Source organism: Leptinotarsa decemlineata, unplaced genomic scaffold, assembly GCF_025532065.1.
Source record: "Leptinotarsa decemlineata unplaced genomic scaffold, Ldec_3_MD MMD2_tig00003348_RagTag_RagTag, whole genome shotgun sequence".
NCBI classification, from domain to species: Eukaryota; Metazoa; Arthropoda; class Insecta; order Coleoptera; family Chrysomelidae; genus Leptinotarsa; species Leptinotarsa decemlineata.
The window spans coordinates 1,680,210-1,704,960 of NW_027412588.1; the positions used below are offsets into that span (position 1 = coordinate 1,680,210).

The 24,751-nt window shown below is 33.4% G+C and overlaps 1 protein-coding gene across 1 annotated transcript in view; it reads right to left on the reverse strand.

The window, feature by feature from the left end:
- Positions 1–386: 386 nt before the first annotated feature.
- Positions 387–24,751, reverse strand: part of dsx (doublesex) — a 306,001-nt gene continuing 281,636 nt past the window's right edge. The window contains exon 4 of the mRNA XM_074178092.1: positions 387–766. Coding sequence (XP_074034193.1) covers positions 528–766 — 239 coding nt within the window. The 3' untranslated portion in view covers positions 387–527. The remainder of the gene's footprint in view (positions 767–24,751) is intronic.

Consider the following 24,751-nt stretch of genomic DNA (forward strand, 5'->3'; position numbering starts at 1 on the left):
ATATATATATATATATATATATATATATATATATATATATATATATATATATATATACAGACTCATTATTTTGCAGTTGGTATCGAAGGTTGGCGTCACTATTGAAAACTTCATTTCGTCTTTGATGATGATGTTAGAATATTCCTTCAAGCTATGGATGATATCATTTCAGAACAGACATCTTTCGAACTTTTGCTATCGATTTTTTGATAGAAATATTAATATAAATCATTTTGTCAGTGTTCCCCGACTGCTGTAAGTTTCATGATATTCTATACTCACGTTGGTAATAATTTGAAGTAGAGTAACTATTGCCTCATGGTCCTTTCAGTTGTTTACCCTCAATCTAGACGGTTGATTTTGAAAAAAGAGTAAAACACATCAAGAATAATTAAAGTATTTCATATTGACCACATTTCCAGAGTTATTGTCAACTTACATTTGTAAATTGAATGTTCGGATAAGGACATTAAAACTCAGTCTACTCAGAAACATCACACACAATGTAAACGATATTGTTTACCTCATCACGTTCGACTGCCCGGCCTAACAGGTGTTGACCCCGCAGGTGGTGAGTGGGACGTTGGTGATGAACAAGTCGGCGCTGAAAATATCGATGGTGGGTGATGGTAGATGGACATGGAGGGCAGGTACACGGGCGGATAGAGTGCTGCAGCCGCCGTAGAATAGAGTCCTGGATAAGGTATATGGTGGTAAGTATATCGTGCTGCTTCCACGGCTGCTAAGGCTCGGAATTCCAGAAAAGCTGTGAATGTAGAACGTTTCTATGAATTTCCGATGAAATATAATTTTTGACTATATTTATTTTTCGTTACGGTAAAACAGAAAAAGTATAATTGTAGTAGTTGGATGCATCACATTAGTGGCACAGGCAAAATCTACGAGACAATCGACGAATATGAACGGGGCTCCCAAAGGCGGTCTTTGAATAGCGAAGCTTCGACATCGTCGTCAAACTGAATTAATTTTATTTTTCTCTGCAAGGCAACTGATTGAAACCTGAGCATAGTACCACTTATAAGACCTATGTTATTGAATCATGAATGTATGGTTTTTGAGCCCTGATTTCAATGATTTGCCTTACAGTGAAAGCCGGGGATAAATCTTGATGTAGATACCGAAGCCTGCTCAATGTCGAAGTCTGTCTCTGAAAGTGTGGATATATTCCCCTCTTTGACTTTTGACAATATAACAAGGTGGAACAAAATTTTTGTGATACATCGTAAGATGTATTTATTTCCCCAATCATTTATCCAATACTTTTGATAATCGGTTCAGCCATTTCTGAGTAATTAACAGTTCAATATTCGTTATAAGAATCTACAAACAAACGATAATATCCGAATTTCAATAAAGCTATAACCATTATAACTCTTGAATGATGAATGATGTCAGTAAACTCAAAGAAAAAAATTCGAGAATGGTAGGTCAAAAGACAAAAGGCGATGAAAGAAGACATTCACGGACACACTCGTAAAAATCTGTTTGAAATCTGTTTTTCCGTTAACCAGCTGTCACACCCCTACGAAAGACAACCCTCAGCAGTCTAAACACGGTCCCGCATACGATAAGCTAGCTGGATTTTTGCATTGAAACCGCTTTTGTTCATTCTATTCAGAAGTTTGAGTTTACTTATATATTATATATATACTATAAAATGTGTCTTATTTTCCATTCGATTTTATTAATTTCCACAATAACCCCTATTAACAAAAAGGTTGAATATCAAGTGGGTACTGAAGTTATTCATCGTAATAAATTGGGAGAACATTCCACTGCAATAAGAATATACCATATACTTTTTCAGCTAAAACTACAAATTGGTGAAATTCTGAGAGAAAGCATTATGAAAATCTCAATTCGCTTCACAATGGTGAATAATGTATCTGAATAGAAAAAGACAAAGAGAGTTTTCCACACCTTGGAAAAATTCATTTCAAACATACCTCAGTAGATTGAAAACCTGTGGTCGAATGGAACCTGAACAGCCAAACGTTTCGTCTGTTATTGAGGCAGACGTCTTCACAGATATATTGATTGCGAAGACGAAATTTATATCTCGAAGTCTCAGCAAGGACTCAGTGGCTCAGCCAGTCATTTGGGAAGATGTAGTGAATATTTTTTTCTGAAGAATCGGTAATATACTCAGGTTATATCCTTAAAGTATAGCCAATGCACTCACTCTGTCACCGAGAATCAGATATCCATTTAATATAAATGTGTAAGTAATATAAATGAATGTAAGTTCCATATAAGTGACTTTTTGTATCAATCCTCTTTCATGGTGTAGCGCTCCCATGGAAGACATCTGTTTTATTTCAGAACTAATGTTTGTAATAATGGGAAGAAGTGATTTCCGTGTAATTCGATGTTTATATGGAAGTCGTTGTTTCGAAAAGACTTTACTTTTCATAGTTTAATGTTTATGTGAGAGTAATTGTTTCAAAAGGTTTTTTTCTTTCATTTCGTATCTGAAAGGAATCTTTTTGTATGATCTACATATTTTCATGAATATTTTTCATTATAGTTATTTTCATTCTTCCTCTATTTGGAAGCTTTACACATTTTTGTTTCAATGATGGAGAGTTAGAGAGCCAACAAGTTTTATTTCCCAACAAATATCTAATGTTTGTTAAATGCCAGAGAAAATTTTCGGCACTGAGTAAATATTTCATCTATAAAGTACTGAAGATGAATTTATTTTCACATATTTGGCGAAGCAGAAGTGGATTCAGAACTGAATGTGATTCATAAGGCAATTTCATTAGCCTTCCCTGCTTTGGCTAAAGATGAAGGTGATTCTCTCCTGGGATTGGAATTGTAGTTATTTTTACGACTGCCAATTCAAAAAGCATGCAACTATGCTGAGTCAAATCGTATAAAATTTATAGCTGCACTATAAGATTGCGAGTGGATCTAATAAAGGTCACGTGGAATGGAGAAACGAAATACGGCTCTTATCTATAATGATTATATTGTTTCGATTTCACATCAATGCTTTCTAGACCGCTTTGTATTCCAAATAATATGTAACACTAAACTGAAGTTTCATGATTCCAAAACTTATCCATATAGTTAGTTTTGTTTAATATTTCGTACGCAGTGAAAGGTTGATTTGAAGGAAACTTTGGAAAATAGTAATGCAATACAGATGATGCGCCAAAAACTTGAAAACAAATCAAATGAAGAAGTAGGTTACATTCAATACAAACACATTATATGTTCTCGTTTGATTTTTTATGGTTTATATTCTTTGTCAAAGAAGTATACTCAATTTTTCAACTGTGGCATCTATTGTTGTTGAACTTTTTTATATACATACCTTTCATAATTATACAAACATATTTTCATTTTCCACCAATGATTTTTATGTTTTGATAATGAAAAGAAATCAACTTTTCGAAACAATAGTCATTTCAGGTATATGAGAAAATAATTTATTTCAATTATAGACACAATAAATCAATACGACAATTCATTGACTAACTATACGATTCACATTATGCGGTAACTTTTCGGGGTGAACTTTTTGGTTTGCCCTTCATTATCTAGATAATAGATTTATTAAATTTTTAGATTGTGAACGTGTACAAAGCCGAAAAATATCAAAGAACATAATATGCCTCTCAGTAATTCAGATTACTAAAAGATCGGTATTTCATTTTCATTTATTGAACAGTTGATAATAAATCCTCTTTATACATCCACCTACGCATTCGTCTGCGTGCCCGTGAACCTCCGTTTTCGAAGAGGTCAACCTATGTCTCCACTACGTAGCCTCTCTCACAAAACTGATTCTTTGGGAAAGAAAGTTTTTGGCTTTCTACTACTCCATCTGATACAAAAAAATGGATGAGAGAATCTTCCAAAGAAAGGAAGGATTAATCAATTTGAAAATAAGTAACTCTATACATGGATGTGTAGATCATGCAAAGAAGTAACTTTCAGACACAAACTGAAAGAAAGTCCTCCTGAAACAGCTACTTTCATATAAACATTGAATTACACGAAAGAAAAAATTCTTTCGAAACAAATACTTCTATATGAACACTGAATTATACAGAAGATACTTTTCTCTATTCAGTTTGTATATCAAACATTCGTGGAGGAATAAGAATCAGATATCATTCACATGAGTTCTACTTTGAATGAATGGTAATAAATTGTACTCACATGGAACACTGTCACCCTAACTGGTATACACGTGTTTCGCCTTAAGACACTTGCCCTAAGGCTCTTCAGTACCAAATTGGATAACATTATAGAAAATACACACACTTCATTCATGAATTACGATTTTGAATGTCACGGAATAAGCTTGATCTGCTTATGTCATCGATGACATCGTAATGACATTCATTCACCTATTTGATTTAATCCCAGCCATGAGGAATCTTATTTGATTTGAAAGGGTTATATTTTTAGGAGTGATTAATTGTTTGGGAAAGAAAGTTTTTGGCTTTCTACTACTCCATCTGATACAAAAAAATGGATGAGAGAATCTTCCAAAGAAAGGAAGGATTAATCAATTTGAAAATAAGTAACTCTATACATGGATGTGTAGATCATGCAAAGAAGTAACTTTCAGACACAAACTGAAAGAAAGTCCTCCTGAAACAGCTACTTTCATATAAACATTGAATTACACGAAAGAAAAAATTCTTTCGAAACAAATACTTCTATATGAACACTGAATTATACAGAAGATACTTTTCTCTATTCAGTTTGTATATCAAACATTCGTGGAGGAATAAGAATCAGATATCATTCACATGAGTTCTACTTTGAATGAATGGTAATAAATTGTACTCACATGGAACACTGTCACCCTAACTGGTATACACGTGTTTCGCCTTAAGACACTTGCCCTAAGGCTCTTCTTATATTCCCAATATTTGAATCGGCAGTGAAGAGATAATAATGCTCCTAAAATCGAAGTGAAACTACTAAACACGCAACCTATATGTGTGGTGTGGTGTATCCATTATTATATATCGTTTTTTTCTCGTAAAATATATGGTTATACAAGATAATTATTTGAATACTTTGGCTGAATACTCAAATGTAGGTCTATAGTCTAATTGCTTTCCTCTGTCGTGAAATACTTTAGGTTCCACAGCTAAGTTGGTAAGCGTAGATACTGATGCAGCTTGTTTGAATGTGGTCGACAATGTTTCTTGGTCGATTTTGGGATTCCAACTTGCAATATCTATAAAAAGAGTCATTCTAGAAAATCGAGATGATTGTTGAAAACCAATTTTGCTCCGATTCCTGAGTACCTGTTTCTCTATTTTTCTATTGATAGTCGATAATGCAAATTCCCATCACCAAACAGCACACGATTCATTGATGCGTCAAAACCATCGAAGAAATGTATTAAACATTGGATAGAAGACGGATGAGTAATGAAAATGCAATGTACTACACCTGAAACTCTAAGGCCTGTGTAGAGAAGAATTTTCAGGATAGAATTCTTAGAGATGAAAAGTATACTTTATCCAGCAGTCATAATGTGCACATCAAGAAATGACACCAAACGAAAGAACCCTCCACAGAGGAACATCAAAAAGTTCTGGTTCTAAAGGTGGAAAGCTTCTATCTTTTTTGATTTCCTTGTGTAACTTTTTGCTGAGCGGTCGACTGAATCCCGATATTTGTCCCATTTTGTATGGTGCCTCTTTGATAGCATTAAAAAAAAAGATGGTCCCATTTTTCGTCGGCTTGTAGCTAAATTATCATGCATTGATGTTTCTGTTTTTTTTTTTGAAATTTATTTCATCCTGTTCAATTCGGTTTTGGAACTCCAGGGGGATACGAAGCAGTTGCACATGCTGCCCGTCTCTTTTTGAATAAGCATCCCAATCCATCTTCCCAAATTTTTGTTAAATTAAATTATAAAAACGCCTTCAACATGATTCACGAAACATTATTTTACGAAAAACCCACGAAATTATTCCTCACCTTTTTCCTTTCATCAACCAATGTTATCGAAATTCAACATTTTTGAGGGGGCGATCCTCTAGGTCCTGCTCTTTTCTGCCTCAATTTGAATGGACTAACAAAGTCTATTTACACTAATTTCAATTGCTGGTACCTAGACGATGGTTCAATTGGTGGTAATATAGATTCTGTTCTCCAGGAATTTCAAAAAATAATTCATCTCTCTGATGATGTTGGAATTAAATTTCAACAAAAGTGAAATTTTTGCCCCTTTTTTGTCCCTTTTTTGCCCCTTTTCAGATGCTTACAATTCCTTTCACAATTATTTTTTCATAAATTGAAATTGTCCCCAAAATACACTAGTCTTTATTGGAAGCTCCTCTCTCTGTAGAGTCTTTATCACGTTGCCTCACACAGAAAACAGAATTTTTAATTCTGTTGTCACCTCGTCTTAATAGTCTTCCTTTCCATATTAGCATATTTTCCACCTTACGCCAATCTTTACAAAAAATTACCAATAATGAACTCGAAGACATCACTTGGGGTCAAGCTACTCTTTCAGTTAACTCTGGTGGTTTAGGTATTCCATTAGCCTCATCCCACTCACTGCCAGCATTTCTTTCCTCTTATAACAGTTCTCGTCATTTGATCAACTCCATTCTTTCCAAATCTTCGTTTGAAATTTCTGATGAGTATGACTTGAATGGTGAAAATAAATGGTTATCTCAAACGAAAAATACTCCTGCCGAAAATAAAAAGTGTCAGAAAGCCTTGGATTATCCAATGATCAATTTGGTTCATAACCAACTTCTTGAGTCAGCTGAACGTTCCGATATTCAAATGGCTAGAACAAAGCTGTTATGTCCAAAGAATCTGGTTCCTGGCTGAATGCTCTTCCTGTGGCTTCTTTGAGTACCCTCTCAGTACCCTTTTAGAATTTTGATAAGTCTATGGTTAGGTTCTTCAATTTGTGTTAGTCATAAATGCAGATGTGGATCCATTGTAGAAGAAAATGGTTACCACGTCCTAAGTTGTAAATTCAGTTCTGGCAGGTTTTCAAGATATCATTCCATTAATAATCTTATAAAAAACGCTCTAGCCACTGCAGAGGTTCCTTCAGTTCTTGAACCCCTTGGTATTAGTCAAGATGATGGAAAGCGTCCAAACGGAATGAGTCTAATTCCTTGGAAATTTGGAAAACCTCTGATTTGGGACTTCACCTGCGTGGATACAGTTGCAGCTTCACACCTTGCCGCTACATCTAATTCCACTGGTGCAGCTGCTATGATTGCAGAAAAATCAAAATTTTGGAAATACTCCACTTTGCTAAGTTCCTACTGTTTCTTTTCTGTTGCAATTGAAAGCTTTGTTGTTTTTGGATCTCATGCTTCTGAATTGTTGAAAGAAATTGATAGAAGAATGAAGAATTCTACCAATGACAACCGATCCTATTCATTTTCAATTCAAAGAATCAGTATCGCCATTCAAAGGGGTAATGCCACATCAATATTGGGTCCTCTTCCGTCTACTCAAAAATTAGATGAAATTGTCTTGAACCCACAAATCAAATCAAAATTTCCTATGAATAACGCAAAATGGAGTAAGCAGATTGATCATTTCCAAATTGTTTCAGAAGATGAAGAGGAAAAAGGAACAAGTTCTGGAATTATCTTTCTCTCACACATTCGAAAAAATCACCATAAATATCTCGATTTTAGTTTCAAACAATTTAAGTTCAAATTTCTCATTCAATTGGTCCAATGATAGGAGAATCATCGCATCCGTGTTTACTGGAAAGAAAGCAGCGGTGGCGTACGTATCACTGACACCTACAACACAATTAGACCAGTGATACATTCCTCAGTCAAAATCCTTGGGCTTAATGGGTTGAAAAATATTGGCAACACATGTTTCATCAACATGAACTGAAATATTTGAAAAAGATGAGTACATGAAAGATATCAATACTAAAATTTCTAGTATGGAGGGTGCTTTAATCAAAGCTTTCGCAGAAGTTATCAAGGAATTGTGGTTAGAAGATTCATCTGATAGAGCAGTGAATACAGTCTCCTTAAAGAGTCAGATTCAGAGTTTCGCCTCTCGATTCATGGGTCATGTGTATCAAGATGCCCAGGACTTCCTTCGTTATCTTTTAGAAGGTTCACATGATGACGTTAATAGATATATTGAGAAACCTAAACCGACCGAAAAATCGAGAGGCAGCGGAAAAGCACAAGAATCATGGCAGAATTATTTGAGTACATATAACTCAAAGATTGTAGATAATTTCGTTGGTCAATTAAAATCCATGATGAAGTGCACACACTGTAGACACTCATCTGACACCTTCGACCCTTTCTGGAATTTGTCACTTCCCATACCACAAATAACTGGTCAATTGAGTTTATCACAATGCTTGGATTTCTTCAAAAGAGAGGAAATTTTAGATGGACATGAAAAACCGACGTGTTCGAGTTGCAAGGAAAGAAGAAAAAGCACAAAGTCTCTATCGATCCAAAAGTTTTCCCGTAATTTAGTCATTCATTTTAAAAGAGTCTCTCTAACAGAAAGATTTAGAGACAAGTTGAATATTGCCTTCGAATTTCTTCTAGATGGATTAGATATGAACAATTATGCAACAGACAATGTGACTTCTTGTCGTTATAATCTATATGCACTTTCGAATCACAGTGGGTCTACCTACAGCGGACATTATATAGCATTCTGAAGACACCCCTGAATTGGCACGTGGTACGAATACAATGATTCACACGTGTCATAAATTTCACCAAAATCGCTTGTGAGTGGAGATGCAAACATCCTCTTTTATGAAAAGGAGGAAACGAGTTCGCAAACTTGAGCGTTTTGAAAAGTTATTTCTGAACTCTTGATTTCAATATTATAATGAATTATATGTAACATTGACATTTAATTTTTAAGATCAATCTGTAAAGGAAGCAAATTATAGGGATCTATTATATTCAATAAAATTTACAACATATAATTTTTTTATAAACTGTTTGCAATGATATTGTCGATTTGGGCCAAATAGAGTACTCCATTCTTCGGTCGGTAGCCGGGCGGTTCGACGTGGGTGCTTTTTTCACTCAGTCAGTCGGCCGATAAGTGAGTCGATAGTTCAAGCCCCAGGCTGAACGCTCGATTTCCACTCGCTATCGTCCAACCCGTGTTAGGAATCACACGTTAAAAGGTAAGGCCTCGTTAGTCCTTAGCTCGCACAAGTTTCGACTTCTGAGGGTTACGTTCGTAGGGGTGCGATAGCTGGTTAACAGAAAAGAAACATATTTTAAACATATTCAAGAAACCGGTGACGACATCATTACTTGAAGGACATCCTGTATATCAAATTCTCATTTCAAAAAATGTCAATCAGAATGCAAATGCGACCATTCCGTTATTTTTAATCATATTATTTCTTGGTCAAATCATATATTCAACTTAAATGTTCATTGCGTTGAAGATTCGGCAATCATAACGTAAGTTTTGGTGTTCTATTAGTTATAGAATTATCGATTTCATCGAAGTTGGGAGTGAAAGTACATCATTAAAAATATATTGTTAAATGTATAATTATTACTTTACATGATGTTAACAATCATTTATTGGCTTTGTGAAATTTTATATGCGTGTTCGGTAATAGTCTCCACTGTCTTAACAAAATCGGTTTAGAAAATAAATGCTTCACGAACCTCTGCCTTTTTTGGGTGTATAAATATTGATCATGTGTAGGATTTCACAGCCGTTGTTTAAAAAATTGTCTGATATTTACTGATTTACCTGACGCTTCGTCTGCTACTGTGGCTTACACTGTCAAAGGCAATGTGGCAACGGTCGGAGTGATCTACCTTGCTGCGATGCCGATGCGCAAACTGAAGATGGTCCTGGTGTGTTTGTGTTTATAATGGCCGACTGCTCTTGTACCTACCTGATTGGGCCAATCCTTCTTCAATCATTGGAAGAGTCTTTATGTTATGAAGTGCCGGTATCCATGTCTTGTTAATGTTTAGGCTCTCTTCCTGACTGTTGAAATTATTCTTCTGTTTCTGTATTTCCATGGCCTCTCTGAATTGCCTCTGAATAAATAAGAACTTGCGTGCGTTTGAAGGTAATGTCATGGCTGCCCTCTGAGATAGCGTGCTCTGCAACTTCTGATTCATATCTATTCGGCCATAGCGGCAACTTAGTCGAGCGCATTTTAACGCTATTTCGTAGTTCCGATGTAAAACGAACCTCAACTACATGGTATTCGGTATACTCCTAGGGTACTTAAAGGATCCCTGGGGTCTTTCACTGACCAGACACTATTTTCTATCGTTTCAGTTGCCTTCCTAACTCCATATTTTTTGAGGAACCTTCCAATTCGATCCATAAAACCACTTATGGACAGAAAAGTTTTTTCATCAACAGTTCGCCCCAGTGTCACCGTGGAGTGTTTCTGCATGGGTCATAAATAAGGCTCAGTTGATTTCGGTCTCGTTTAAATTATCCAGAAATGCATTCTTCAGATTACACATTTCCTCTCATCGCTCAGGTTTTTGAGATATTTGAATTCTTGAAACCCAAAAATCCAGTTTAGAATGGGGAAAGAAAAGGAATTGCTTTTCTGGATGTATTAGTGAAAAGACGGAAGAGCAAATTAGATCACTTCGACCGTTGCCGTATCGCCTTTGATAATGTCTGCCGCAGTAGCAGACGAAACTTCAGGTATAAAAGCTCGTAGACCACGGCTAATGAACCCAAAAACATCAGACAATTCATATTATCATTGCATAAATATTCCTACAATGATACAAGAATGGATATTCCACAGAATATATTTTATATATGTTATATCAAATTTTACAAAATGAGAAATTGGTTAATCCTCGCAAAAATGCGAAGTATTCGAAAAAAACAGTAATAAATTTTGAAAAAACGGCAGATAATAATCATTTAATGTAACAATTCAACATTTCAACCTGAAGAGCCAATTCATCATTTTCAAAAACCGAGGTTCCCTTTCATTACCATATACTCATTTATTTTATTTTCTATTCTTACTAAAATAGTAAGACAATCGCAGAGTGGTTCACGAGGCAGTCGTATCATGTGCCACTATTCTCAGTTACGATAAATTGTTTATAAAGCCTTGAACGTTCACATGCAAAAATCTGAAAAAACTATAAAAATTACCATCTATATCTATACCAATATGATCAATATTTATAATATCTCTGCATGGGAGTCCAAAATAAGACAATCCTCTACATAGTTGTTGTCAGGCTTGGACTCTAAAAAATTATCGTTACTTACATAATTTGAATGTGTAGCAAGTTTGTCATCAATCTGAATTGATCTAAGAATAGTACAACCTGTTTTGTTGCGTGAAAGATATAATTTCACATTGTCAAGTACAACAAATTTGCTACCTACTTGTCTATAATCCGCAAACATTTCAATGAACGTTCCTACATTACGTTTCGTAAAAAAATGTATCTCTCTTTTCATTTTGTTGATGATGATTTTATCTATCGGGCAATTACACTTGATAATCAGTAGCAGATTCGTGTATTTACAAATCGGCAGTATTTGTTTCAATGATTTGTACAAATTTCTGGTATTACTTATATTGTTTGTATTACACATTACTAAAACATAATCTTCAGAACCATATTTAAGTGTGTCATTAAATATGTTTCCTGTCGGGTCAGAAATTTCAGAGAAGGGCTTAACATTTTCTTTTATTCGATATTTGTCAGTGTCCAAAACTTTCTGTAGAATATGTGAAAAATTCAGTGCATACTCATCCCCAGTGATGAGTATTTTTTTCTGAAATTATCATTTGTAGTTGCTTCTAGATCATCCATGAGAATGTTATTTTCAGATGGCTGCATGTTCAATTTAGGTTGGGTTACAACTTCAATCGAATGTCTACTTACTACTTGTTCATATTCGTTTGAGGTTTCTGTTCCCATCTCTGCCATTTCTTCTTTATCATATTCTGTTTGTGCAGATGTGCTTTTTTTTCAATACTGGTTTGAACACCAATTTGCTTCGTAGTTCCAGAAATAGTTTGTGTTGAAACTGAGCAAGTAGGTCTACTGCTCAGTTGCTCAATTAGTTTTTGCAATTCTTTTAACTGCAATTTTGCTTCCAGTATAATTTTTTTTTGATTTTTTATTGAAATACACAATTCCTCTTCCGATTTTATAGCATTTTCCATGAATTCATTCATTTCATTTTTCAATTTGTTTATGTGCCTGTCCTTAGCCTCCGCATCTTCATCAATAGTTTTCTCCAACATACTTTTTTCAAAAAGGGAACTCTTTCAGTATCTTCTGAAGTATTTGGCAGCAAATTATTTTGTGATCCTTGACGAATTTGTATGCATTTTTACAACGTATCACATATGCTTTGTGAAATATACTTGAGCATAAGACAAAAAATTTATGAATAACATTTTTTTTTCATTTTCAAATGAAGTATACAATACAATGGATCACTTGTCCGACAGAAAAGTGAGTCCTTTTTCCTGCAAAATGAGGAAATTGTGTGTACATAGTGGTTATCTGAGGATTATTGGTCGATTCGTATTTGTGAATATACGGACACTTAAATTATAAATAACCAGCTGATTTTTTGACAATTGGTTCATTATAATATGTAGAGTGTAATTATTGAATTGTCCGATAAGATGCGTGCTCCAATTTTCCAGTCCGACGTATGAAAATTATCGGTTTCATTAAGCCTCAGCATTAATGAGTGGATTATTTTCTTCTCATTATTTACTTCATAACCAATTTAGAATGTATGTCATTAATATGTTTCATAATTTTGTAAGAATGTTCTCGCAAAAACTTATCGTATGTGAACGATCGAAATTTGAAATATTTTGAAAGAAGACGAAGTCTGTTTTCAAGTATTGGGGAGAGTATAAATTGCTATTTGTATAGGCACGGCAACAGAAACGGAGATGTAGATACGTTCTCCCCTTCTTACCTGAGCCGTGTTACTTTCGCATTTCAAACCTCTAACTCTAATGATGTTAATGAAGGACGCCTGGAACTATTTGATAAGGCATTTTGAACCAAAAGTACTGGTGAGAGGATATTCAAGCAATTGAGAGGTTTCGACACTGCAAATATACCGCCGACAAAGGAGGAACTATTGCAGCAGATAAAAAGAACCATATATTTGTCGAATATTTGGCTGAGTGCTCACGTGAGATCTCCCACGAATTTAAATCCAGAAGAGTGTGGGTGGACATTAATCAATGGCAGATACCATTATGATTGGTATGATGGGCCTCAAAGTCCTTCATTTGAAGAGATTGAATTGAATATTGAAGGTAGCAATTAATTATGATATCGATAATGCAGAAATAATGTTCCTTTCAATAATTAGAAATTCCTTTTTTTTTTAATTCAAAAAATTTTTTTCAGATTCAAATAATGGAGACGATGATGATGATGATGATGATGATATGATGCAATATGAGGGCTATGAATATGATTCTACTTCGAGTGGCGACAAATCTGAGGAAAATTGAGAAAAAATTTTAAGCGTTAAATTTCACTGTTACTATTATTTATAATTGAAATTTATAAATTTACAAAAAAATAAATTAGTGAAAATTTGAAAAATCAATTATTCTTTTCAAATTATAACAATAACATCCATAATAAATTGAAAACATAAAAAAAAAGTATTCCGCTTCTATGAGCCTTATCTATTTTATAATAGAATTTACTTAATATTTTGATCATGAGTCGTTCAAACAATTTACATATACCACAACTCATTATATAATCAATGGAATCATTCATGAAATTCGAATATTAATGTTTTCTTGTCGGACTCGAAATTTAGCTCTTCTCAAATGTCGGACAATAGTCCTATCAAATAAGTACTACTCTTAAAAAGGTGAATTCATTTCAGTCCGACAGTTATTCATAAATTTTTTGTCTTATTTATATCGACAATTTTCACGCGTCGGACTGGAGAATCAGCAAATTTTTTTTGTCGGACAAATCGATATTTGCATTTCGCATGTATCAAATAACCAATCCTGAAAAAATCAGGTGGTTATCCATAAATTTTTTAAACGCAAAATTTTGACATGTTTGAGATGGTGGACAGCCTCAACGGCCCAAAATTTTTGTCGGACAAATTCATTTTTGTGCATTTTACTGATTTTTCTTTCAAATACTTTCTTCGAAAGTGCGTTATGCATAAATTTTAAAATTTTGCGGGTGTGCCACTTCAGAACTAAATTACGAGTAAACGCCCCCACTTCATAAAAAACGCCGAGACTATCTTGTCGGACTACACTTGACGAAGCCACACACAAATTTACAGCTGGTTATTCATCTTGGATACCTTATATCGCCAGGCACCCAGACTAATATCTTTACCGATGGACAAAAAACTTAAATTAATAAAAACACTCTGTCATTATAGAAATAGAACAATGTGTCAGATTCGTGAGTTGGCGCACTTGATAGGCAAACTCATATCGGTCTGTCCAGCTGTCACATGTGGGTTAATACATACAAGAAATTTAGAAAAGCAAAAATATCTGGCTCTGAAGAACAAGTGAGGCGATTATTCTTCTCAACTGTGGTTACATCCTTCTTTACAACCAGAAATTGAATGGTGGGTTTCACAACTAAAGCAGTCTGAGGTGCACCATTTCAAAATCTCTGGTTATGCACTTGAAATTTACTCAGATGCATCGCTAAAGGGGTGGGGCGCAATCTCAAATGCGGAAATCGTAAATGGTTTCTGGAACATGAAAGAAAAAGAAATGCGTATTAACTACTTTGAATTGCTTGTCGCTTATTATGGACTAAAATGTTTTGCCAAAGATAAAATACATTGTCGTATTTTACTTCGTATCGACAACACCACAGCAATTTCACTGATTAACAGAATGGGAGGAGTTAAATACGAATATTTGAATTCCATAACTTTTAAAATTTGGGAATGGTGCAAAGAACAGAAAATTGTGGTTTTTGCGTCATACATTAATACAAGAGAAAATTTCTTAGCAGACAAAGCTTCAAGACTTTTAGTAACAGATACTGAGTATTCCTTGAATAGTCGGATTTATGAAATAATCAGAAAAAGTTTTGGTGAACCCAAAAGTGACTTATTTGCTCCATATATTAATAAAAAATGTAAAACCTTTATATCATGGCACAAAGACCCTGAATCAATAGCGGTAGATGCTTTTACAATTTCATGGTCGAACACCTGCATTTCCCCCATTTCCTCTGATAACACGTGTTTTGAGCAAAATAGTTTTGGAAAAAGCTGAAATGATCATGGTGGTCCCATTCCGGCCTTCACAACCATGGTACCCGCTTTTCCAAACCTTGCTTGTTTCAGATATTTTATATTTTGGACCTGAAAAGTCACTTCTTGTGTCTCCTTTCAGGAAACCACATCCTATGCACAGGAACCTTACCCTGGCAATATTTTCAAAAGCCATTCAACCTGACATGCCGCAACTTCTGCAGCTGTCCGTGTTGGTACAGACATAGAGACAATTAGAAAAACTGCGAGTTGGTCAGAAAAATCGAAAATATTCAAAAAATTCTACAATAGAAGTGTTAAATCGAATTTTGCTAATGATATAATTTCCTTAGTAAAATAAGAATAAGTATTTATATATAGGAGAATTCAAATGTTTTCTGTCATATTTTTTATAATAAGATTGTTTTTCACCCATTACTGTTATATATTGGAAATAAATATTTTGCAAATGTAAAATTGTGTCTGAAATTACTAGGTAAACACTTTCTAAATGATCGCTAGATACTTTCAACAGCTACAGTGTGTTATATATTGGAGAACAAACATATGAAATATAATCACTGGATTAAACGACTTACCTTAAGGAGGTTCAATCCAAATTATATGAATATGTTTGTTCTCCAATATATAACTTCCCACCCTAGGAATGATTTATAGGTCTCCCACAATCCAGTTTGCGATCTTTTTTCTACGAATAATGAGTCAAGCGAGGCAGAATAGGCAAGAAACGGGCATGTGAGACATGTACTTGGAGGAAAAAACGTATCTTTAAAATGTTGTGACACGATCGTGGGACGAGAATATACTACAGTATGTTATATATTGGAGAACAAACATGTTCATATAATTTGGATTGAACCTCCTTAAGGTAAGTCGTTTAATCCATTAATAATATATAATAATTTGATATATATAATAGGATTGATTATAATCCTTTAGGAAAAGCATTTCAAAAAATTTGTTTTATAAGTAACCTGTTCCTCAGTTGTTGCAGTTATTAAAAAGTGTAGTTCAACGCTTTGAAGCAATGAGCTGTTGAATTTTGTCTTACATCTATGACATATATCTGGATAGAATTGAGCAGCTGATTATGTGAAACACAGTTCCAGGCTATTAGGGTTGCTTGTGTTATTTAGGTCTCTAAACACGAGGATGGCTATCTTCTGTATGAAGTCTGGCAGTATGAGGTTATGTTTAGGGGCGCATTACCATTTATGTTTCTTTTTTGTTCCTAAGAAAGACTAATTTTAGTTTAATAAAGCATTCCGCAACTAGCAACTAGAATTGTATGCACTGACATTACGATATCAGTTTCGCCATATTCCACTACTTTTTAGAGAGATTTGTTGCCTTAGTTTTCGTAGTTTTGAATTCTACTCAAGTACGGTCACTCCAGTGGCAGTATTTGAGTAGCAGGCAGTGGCAGCAATCCAGGTAAATGGTAATAACCACCCCTATAAATTATAAAACGTTGTGAAAATGATCCTTGTGAGGATAAAAAAAACAAAACACGGAGCGAAATCCGGAAAAACAGCTCATCATTCACATGACACATGCAAAAACCTCACAACTCTGGGAAAAAGCGTTCTGCTTCATCACAATGAAATTTCGTAAAAATCAATCAAACGACTCCAAGTATTCTGGATCTTGAAATGAATATCAATAGAGAGCAATACACTCAAAAACCACCTCACTTGAAACTGAAACTCATTGATTAGATTTTTTAAACTAATTGACGAAGTTATTTTATAATTTGAAAATATTCTTTGATACTTATAATTGCTCTCGTAAAAATACCCATTTACATATTATCTGATGGAAAATTACGAAACAAAGAAACTATTGCATCGTTTCTAATTCACAAATGCACCAATTTGAACATAAAGTGTGAGTAACTTCTATGAAATATCACCGAGAGAAGTTATACTGCGAAATGTTTGCAAACAACTGCACAAAATCGTTAAATAATAATTTACGACAAACATAAATGCAGAGGTATAACACTTTCATTATGTGCATATACGTGATTTCCATATATTGAAGTATTATACGATATTTGGTACTAAATATTGATGAATAAATGCTGTATTTATGGCCAGTGAGGTAAATCAATAATTTGTACCTCTTAATAGATTCAAATAATTGAAAAAATGTTTAAAAATTTTCATTTCTATGTGTATCGGTACTTCTATTCATAGTTTCTATAATTTACTCATATATTAAACAAATGATAGATTTTAAATATATCATCTTCCTATCTTGTTTTATTGATGTGAGAACGAGTTTCCTAATACTGGAATTTCTGAAAGTTCTTCTGATTCAATATCTGTAACATTGTCCATTTTTTCATAACGTTGAATATCACAACTTGATATTTCAATTTTGATGAAGTCTGTCAATAAAATCCAAAAATGTTTATTCGAGGCGAATTCCACGAAGTATTTGAGCGCTGAGAAGGTAAAAGAATTGCTTTGGAAAACGTTGATCTTTTATGAAGAAAATTTAAGTGAACAAATTATTTTTTCATGTATTCCATCTAATTCCATATGCATATTGAATATTTCATTCATCGTATTATACTATTACATTTAATAATTTCTCTTCAGAAGTTTATATTTACGCAATAACTTTTCCAAGTGAACTTTTCAGTTTATCCTTAATTATACATTAGCAAATCATTGATGATTATTCATTCATTATAGAATAGATATGCACAAGTATATGTATACATTTCATAGTAAATCCATATGTATTCCTAAAATTTTTCGGAGATTCATATACTCACTGAAGAAAAAAAAAACTGAAGAATTGTTACAATTATATATGAAACATAATTAATGTTTCATGTCATCAACTGGTGAGCAAATATTCTCAGTAGGTCTAAAATTCAGGTTTTTTCCTTTGATTGAGAGGGTTGAGCATTCTCAGTCCAACAGATACTGCATTGAATACTTTCGGATCGAAAGTCAATACAGGTGTTTCGTCAGTATCATTGAAATGGTTTTACGTACTTTCAACCTGAGAGCCTGTGAATATTGGTTTTGAGATTGGCGGGAAAAATGATGATATAAAAACCGTGGCGAGTAACAAAGACTCCTCAATGTTCGGGAAATATTACCGACAAACAAGTCTCACCTCCGTTCTCGTCGCTTTCATTCAAATGTTTTACCTTTTCATCTTTTTAGAGGCATAAGTAACTAACAAAAGCCTATACTTGGAATGAGAAAGACCGAGCCCCTGTAACAAGAGAGTCGAATTGAAACCCTTCTAGTCACAAAATCTTCATAGATGTATATATGATACACACTATGCTCAGTCTAGCAGTAATCAAATCACTTGTTTCAAGTGATTTGAGAGACTATTTCTCTATTTCGTAATATTGTATTATAAACTCGACCAATCGTAAAAACCCAGTTCTCATAATACGATGCAGTATAATACTCATAAAATATGGAAATATATATAGATCACCACTCTATCGTATTGATGACAGTAAAGTCAGTTATTGTTTATACATAGAATGAGTCAATAAGGCTACCTACCTAGTTACTCATGAAATGAAGCAAAAAATAAATATTATTGTGGAGACCGATTCGAATGTGAAACTCATAACTTTGAAATATATTGGGTATCAGAATTATTCTTAGGCAGATGTCAATGGTCCCGATGAATATATTTCTGTGAGAAAAATCCTACGACGCTCAATTCGTTCAATTTTTGGACGCTGATTTGTGAAACGTGCGAACGGGCGTTGTCTTGGAGTAGTATAATAGTGCGGATCGTACCGCTTCTCTCGACAAGTGCCGGATGATGCTGTACATTTTTCTCACGATAGGATTATGCTGTATGGCCCCATTGCAGAAAGTTGTAGTGAATCACAGCAGCCGCTGACCACCATATAGTAAATATGGTCTTTTTTGTGAGCTTTCGCCTTTGTGAAGTACCTGAATGGCTCATCGGTGTCCAATCACTGTCTCCTGTTGTCGTAGAGGATCCACTTTTCCTCACACGTGACGAACCGTTCCAATAGTAAATATGGTCTTTTTTTGTGAGCTTTCGCCTTTGTGAAGAACCTGAATGGCTCATCGGTGTCCAATCACTGTCTCCTGTTATCATAGAGGATCCACTTTTCCTCACACGTGACGATCCGATCCAAAAAATATTGTTTTGATTTTGCAAAAGCAAAGAAACAAATCCGGCAACGTTACAATTTCTGTTGATCGTTCAAATTGTGCAGCACCCACTTTCGAGCTTCTTGACCTTCTCAATCCGTTTTAAACTAAACACCGCTACTCTAAACAACAAGTTCAAAAACATGAAAAATAGAGAAAAACGTCCTAAAAATATGAGCGATAGCTCATTCGATTCGGAATCACCTCTAGAAAAATATTTTTGAAGGGTTTTGGTGCAGGTAAAAAATTGCAATTGTTATTAACAAAATAAGATTCAAAAAAATTGTATTTAGTTTTTCGTTAATAACTCAAAAAATATTGATATATAAGCAATTTTGTAAAAAGCTTGTTGAAGAGAAGGAAATTTCCGATAAAAAAGTCCCGACTCCCGAAACTCTATCTCCATTATTTATAATTTTGATTTGACTTTGATAAATAGGGTTCCGCGCGGCTGTTACGGCATGCGCGCGCTGCCGCTAAAGAGAGTTTATCAAAAGGAATAATTTTTTTATAACATGAAATGTCATTTTAAAAATTTGAAAAAATACTAGTATCTTCTCAATAAGATATGATTTTTTTATGTGATTTATTAAATTGTTCTAAACAAATGAAGAAATTCAATATTTTGAAAAATTTTTTTTGCTGTTTTGTTGTCTAGAGATAATTATGATAAAAAAAAATCTAATTTTAATTTTCAATTGTTTAAAATAGATTTTTTCATATTTAAATTGTTTAAATCATTTTGCTTTTGAAATCATGCTTTTGAAAATCATAATTTGAATAGTTTGTCAAAAAAAATTATTTATTATTTAATTGCTTATGAGTTTAACAATTTGTTATAAACAAATATTGACCAACTTTATATTTTTTTCTGAAGCAAAAAAAATTATAAAAACAGCTATACATAAAAAAGTGTCATTGAAAATGTATTTTTATTTATTATAATACTTTCTAATATCATACGATTTTAACACTTTTTTATATATAGCTGTTTTTATAGTTTTTTCTGCTTTAGAAAAAATATATATTTGTTTATAACAAATTGTTAAACTAATAAACAATAATCCTTCGCTCATATTCCGAACATTTTTGCTTACATTGTAGTCATATCGTATCATGCGATGATTCACAAGTTTAAAAAAATACCACAAAAACTGAAAAAAACCTTTATCAGCATTTCTCGTATTCGACCTGCTAAGGACTTCATTATATTGTCTTGTGCGATTGAGTTCACATTAAATATAATCATTTAACGTCGTTTTTCGAAAAAGAGTAGATTTGGCAGTTGTGTGTTGTTCGTAAAAATGCCTAAGCGGGCTCATAGTGATTCTGAAATTGTGGAGAAAGAGAAGAAAGAAAAACAATAAATTAAAAAGGAAAATGGAAGAATTTCATAATGAAATTATGGCTTTCACCTCCGATTCTGAATTTTTGGGTGATAATATGCTGAATACTGTCTTTGATAACTCAGGTAAGAACTAAACCATTGAGGTAATTGAGGTTTATTGGCATACTTAATGTATGGCCGAAAAGTCCTTGTGATTTAATTACATTTAATGAAAAGGATTCTTGGAAATTAGAATGCCCAAAAATTCTAGTAATTGAATGAATTTATTAATAGCTGAAATTCCTTGAAATGGCCACCCGGATCTTAATGATTCTTTGTTTAAATCTCTGAGATTTTATTGATGCTTGATCAAATCTATTAGTTATTATGTATGTGTATATATGTGTACATAAGTATTTATCTTTGAACATCAAAACTTATCTTCATTTTTAAATGTATTTCATTTGTTAGGCAAAACAATAAATTATATGATAAGACTGCTTCAGATCACAGTCATAATACAAGAAACGGTGATCTTCTAAAAATCCCACAGCATCTCATGACAAGCTATGAAAAATCCCCTCAGTATAATGCCATTACGTGCTTCAATAAGCTGCCAAATGAAGTTAAAAAAATCACAAGTGATAAGGTATTCCATGATTATGTTAAAACTATGCTTTTAGAAAGAGGCTATTACAGTTACCAAGATTTTTTAATTGACAATCTCACAAACAATCAAATTCACAGTGGACGAAATTTTATTTAGATTAAATTATGTGAATGATGTAAAATGTTTAGTTAATTTGAGGGCATCTATGCTTACTTGTATATATGTGTATATGTGTATTTTTAGAGGTGATTCTGTGTTCAATCTACAACTCTTTTTATCTTTAATAGCCTGTAGTACAACTGACTTACCATATATACCCAAGTGTATCAAAAATGGTGAATAAATATTATTATTATTATAATATCCCATCTTTGTAGATGTGGAAGCCCAACAAAGGGGTTTGGCTGTGACCACTGCGGATGCTCATGTAGATTCAAGTGATCCTATTAGTTTAATAATCAATGAACCCGAACAAGCGCCGGCTGAACCCGTAAATAACATGAATCGAACAGAGAAAACGCTAAACAATGATTCAATTCCGCCACCGCCACTACCGGAAAGCAAGGAAGATGATGTAATGAACTTTTTTGGCCAGGATCCGGCCAAAACTACTAAGTTGGGCCACACAATACTAGACGGAATTGCAGCACGGTGGTCGCATCTTTTAACAAAAGGCTTAGATAGGGAAAAAAAACAAAAATTAATCGAACAATATCTTCCCGCTCAAAATTGTGACGCACTATTAGCCCCTATCGTAAATGAAGATATTGCAACAGGTTTAAAAAAAATAAAGTACGTGAAGATAAATATTTATCAAAAATTCAAACTCAAATAGCCGCTGGCCTTATGGCGTTATATGATCCTAATAGTATACTGGTTTCAAACAAAAACTCTGCAAACGATAATAATCAACTCCTACAGAAAATAGCCGATTCAACAAAGATATTTGCAGATGTTTTTTACCAGATATCGCTTCAGAGAAGTTTTTTATTAAGTTCATTTTTGAACCCTCAATACAAAAAGTGTTTGGAGAATCAAAAAATTGACAAATATTTATATGGGGAAAATTTATTAGAAAAGGTAAAAGAGTTCCGAGAAGCTTCTAGTGCATCTTCAAAGGTTGGAGGCATTACAAAACCTGAACATACATATCTTCAAAAGGATCATTTAAACTACCAAGGTCAATTCAACAAATCCAAGTTCGAGCAGAGCTTCAATCAAGGCTTCACATCAAACATGTCTCAGACAGCAGAGAGGCGAACGTGGAAAGTAGAGAGAGGGAGATCCGGACCATTTCAGGGAACAGAGAGGAACGACAAGACATTCAAAAAACAAACACCCTGGACAACGAAAAAGAACTAACTGTAGGGGTATGTACTGAAACCGCCGGTAGATTGTCTAGATATTTTAACCAATGGGCCAAAATTACCAACAATAAAATTATTTTGAGTTGGGTTGAAGGATTGAAAATTCCCTTGCTGAAAGTACCGGTTCAACACAGAACGCCAAAAATTTGCATTGCTAAAAAAGACTTGAATGCATATAATCACGTGATAAATGAATTAGAAACAAAAGGAGCCATAGAACTCTGTACACATATTGACAATGAATTTCTGTCACCTTATTTTTTGGTCCCAAAATCAGATGGGGGCATCAGATTCGTTTGAATCTTAAAAAACTTAACGAATACATTAATGCCTCTCACTTTAAATTAGAGGACTATAGATCCGTTTTGAATTTGATCTCAAAGGGTGATTTTATGGCAAAACTTGATTTGAAGTATGCGTATTTTGCAATTCCTATAGATAAGAGTTGCAGGAAATTTTTAAGATTTGAATTTAATAAAAAACTATATCAATTTGAAGTTTTGCCTTTTGGTTTGAATATAGCTCCTTTTGTATTTACAAAAATATTAAAACCATTATTACATTATTTGAGATCTAGAGGATTTGTTTCAATAGTTTATTTAGATAATATGTTACTTTTAGGATCATCGTATAAATCATGCAAAGAAAATATAAAACTCACGATACAACTATTCACTTCGTTGGGATTTATAATAAATTGGAACAAAAGTATAATTAATCCATCACACGAAATAACATTTTCAGGCTTTGCTTTCAATTCAAAGAAATTAATTTTTTCAGCTCCACCAAAGAAAAAACATAAAATTTTGAGGGATGTTTATAAATTCATGTTGGAAAAAGAATGCAGAATTAAAGATTTTGCAGCTTTAATTGGCCAATTAGTCGCGGTCTGTCCTGCTGTCAAATATGGATGGATGTATATCAAGCCTTTTGAACGAGAAAAATGGTTAGCATTATTGAAAGTAGTAATTATAATAAAAAAAAGGTAATTCCAGAGTACTTGAAAAATAATTTTTTATGGTTGTTAAAGAATTTAGAAATAAGTAAACAGCAAATGAAATAAGCTCCTTTTATAAAAGAAATATTTACTGACGCGTCGCTTAAGGGTTGGGGGGCGAGTTGTGGATCAAAAAAGACTCACGGTTTGTGGAATTTCTTTAATCAAAAAGATTTTCACATAAATTATTTGGAGTTAGTTGCCGCTTTTTGCGGACTGAAATCATTTGTGAAAGATCTAAAGGATTGCAGTATTTAATCAGAATTGATAACTCTACTGCCATATCCTGTATAAATAGAATGGGCAGCGTTCGGTATGAACATTTCAAAGAAATTCAGTGTTCTATCAAAAAAATATATTTTTCATAATTATTACACCTTTCTAAAAATACTGAATAAATAAATTACTGCAACATTTACACTTCTTTGCTGACATACGCTTATGAAGTTTTCATTATGTTTTAATATTATTCCTAAGCAATTTTGTTACAAGACTTATTTGAAATCCGCATATATAATAGAGTTGCACAATACCAGTGTTCAATCACTTAGGTGCCAAACTCAGTAATGTAATCAGAAATTAGTATCCTCGATTAACTTGCTGAACTATAAAATGTATATTATATTTCCTAGTAAAAATGTATGATATATGTATGTATGTATATGTATATATATATATATATATATATATATATATATATATATATATATATATATATATATGTATATATATATATGTATATGTGTGTGTATATATCATATCATATTTATCATATTTATTGTATTGTTATCATTTTCAATTGTATAAATTGTATAAAAATTGTATATTGATTTTGAGAATCCTATCGTTACAGTGCTTTTGTATATGATTATATATTAAATATTCATAGATTGAGTTTATGTTGACCTGACAAATTGAATCTTCCTAAAGGTAGAAGTCATCGCCTATACATAGACAAACTTGCCGTTTAGGGACATCAGTTGACTTCAGTAGTCAAAT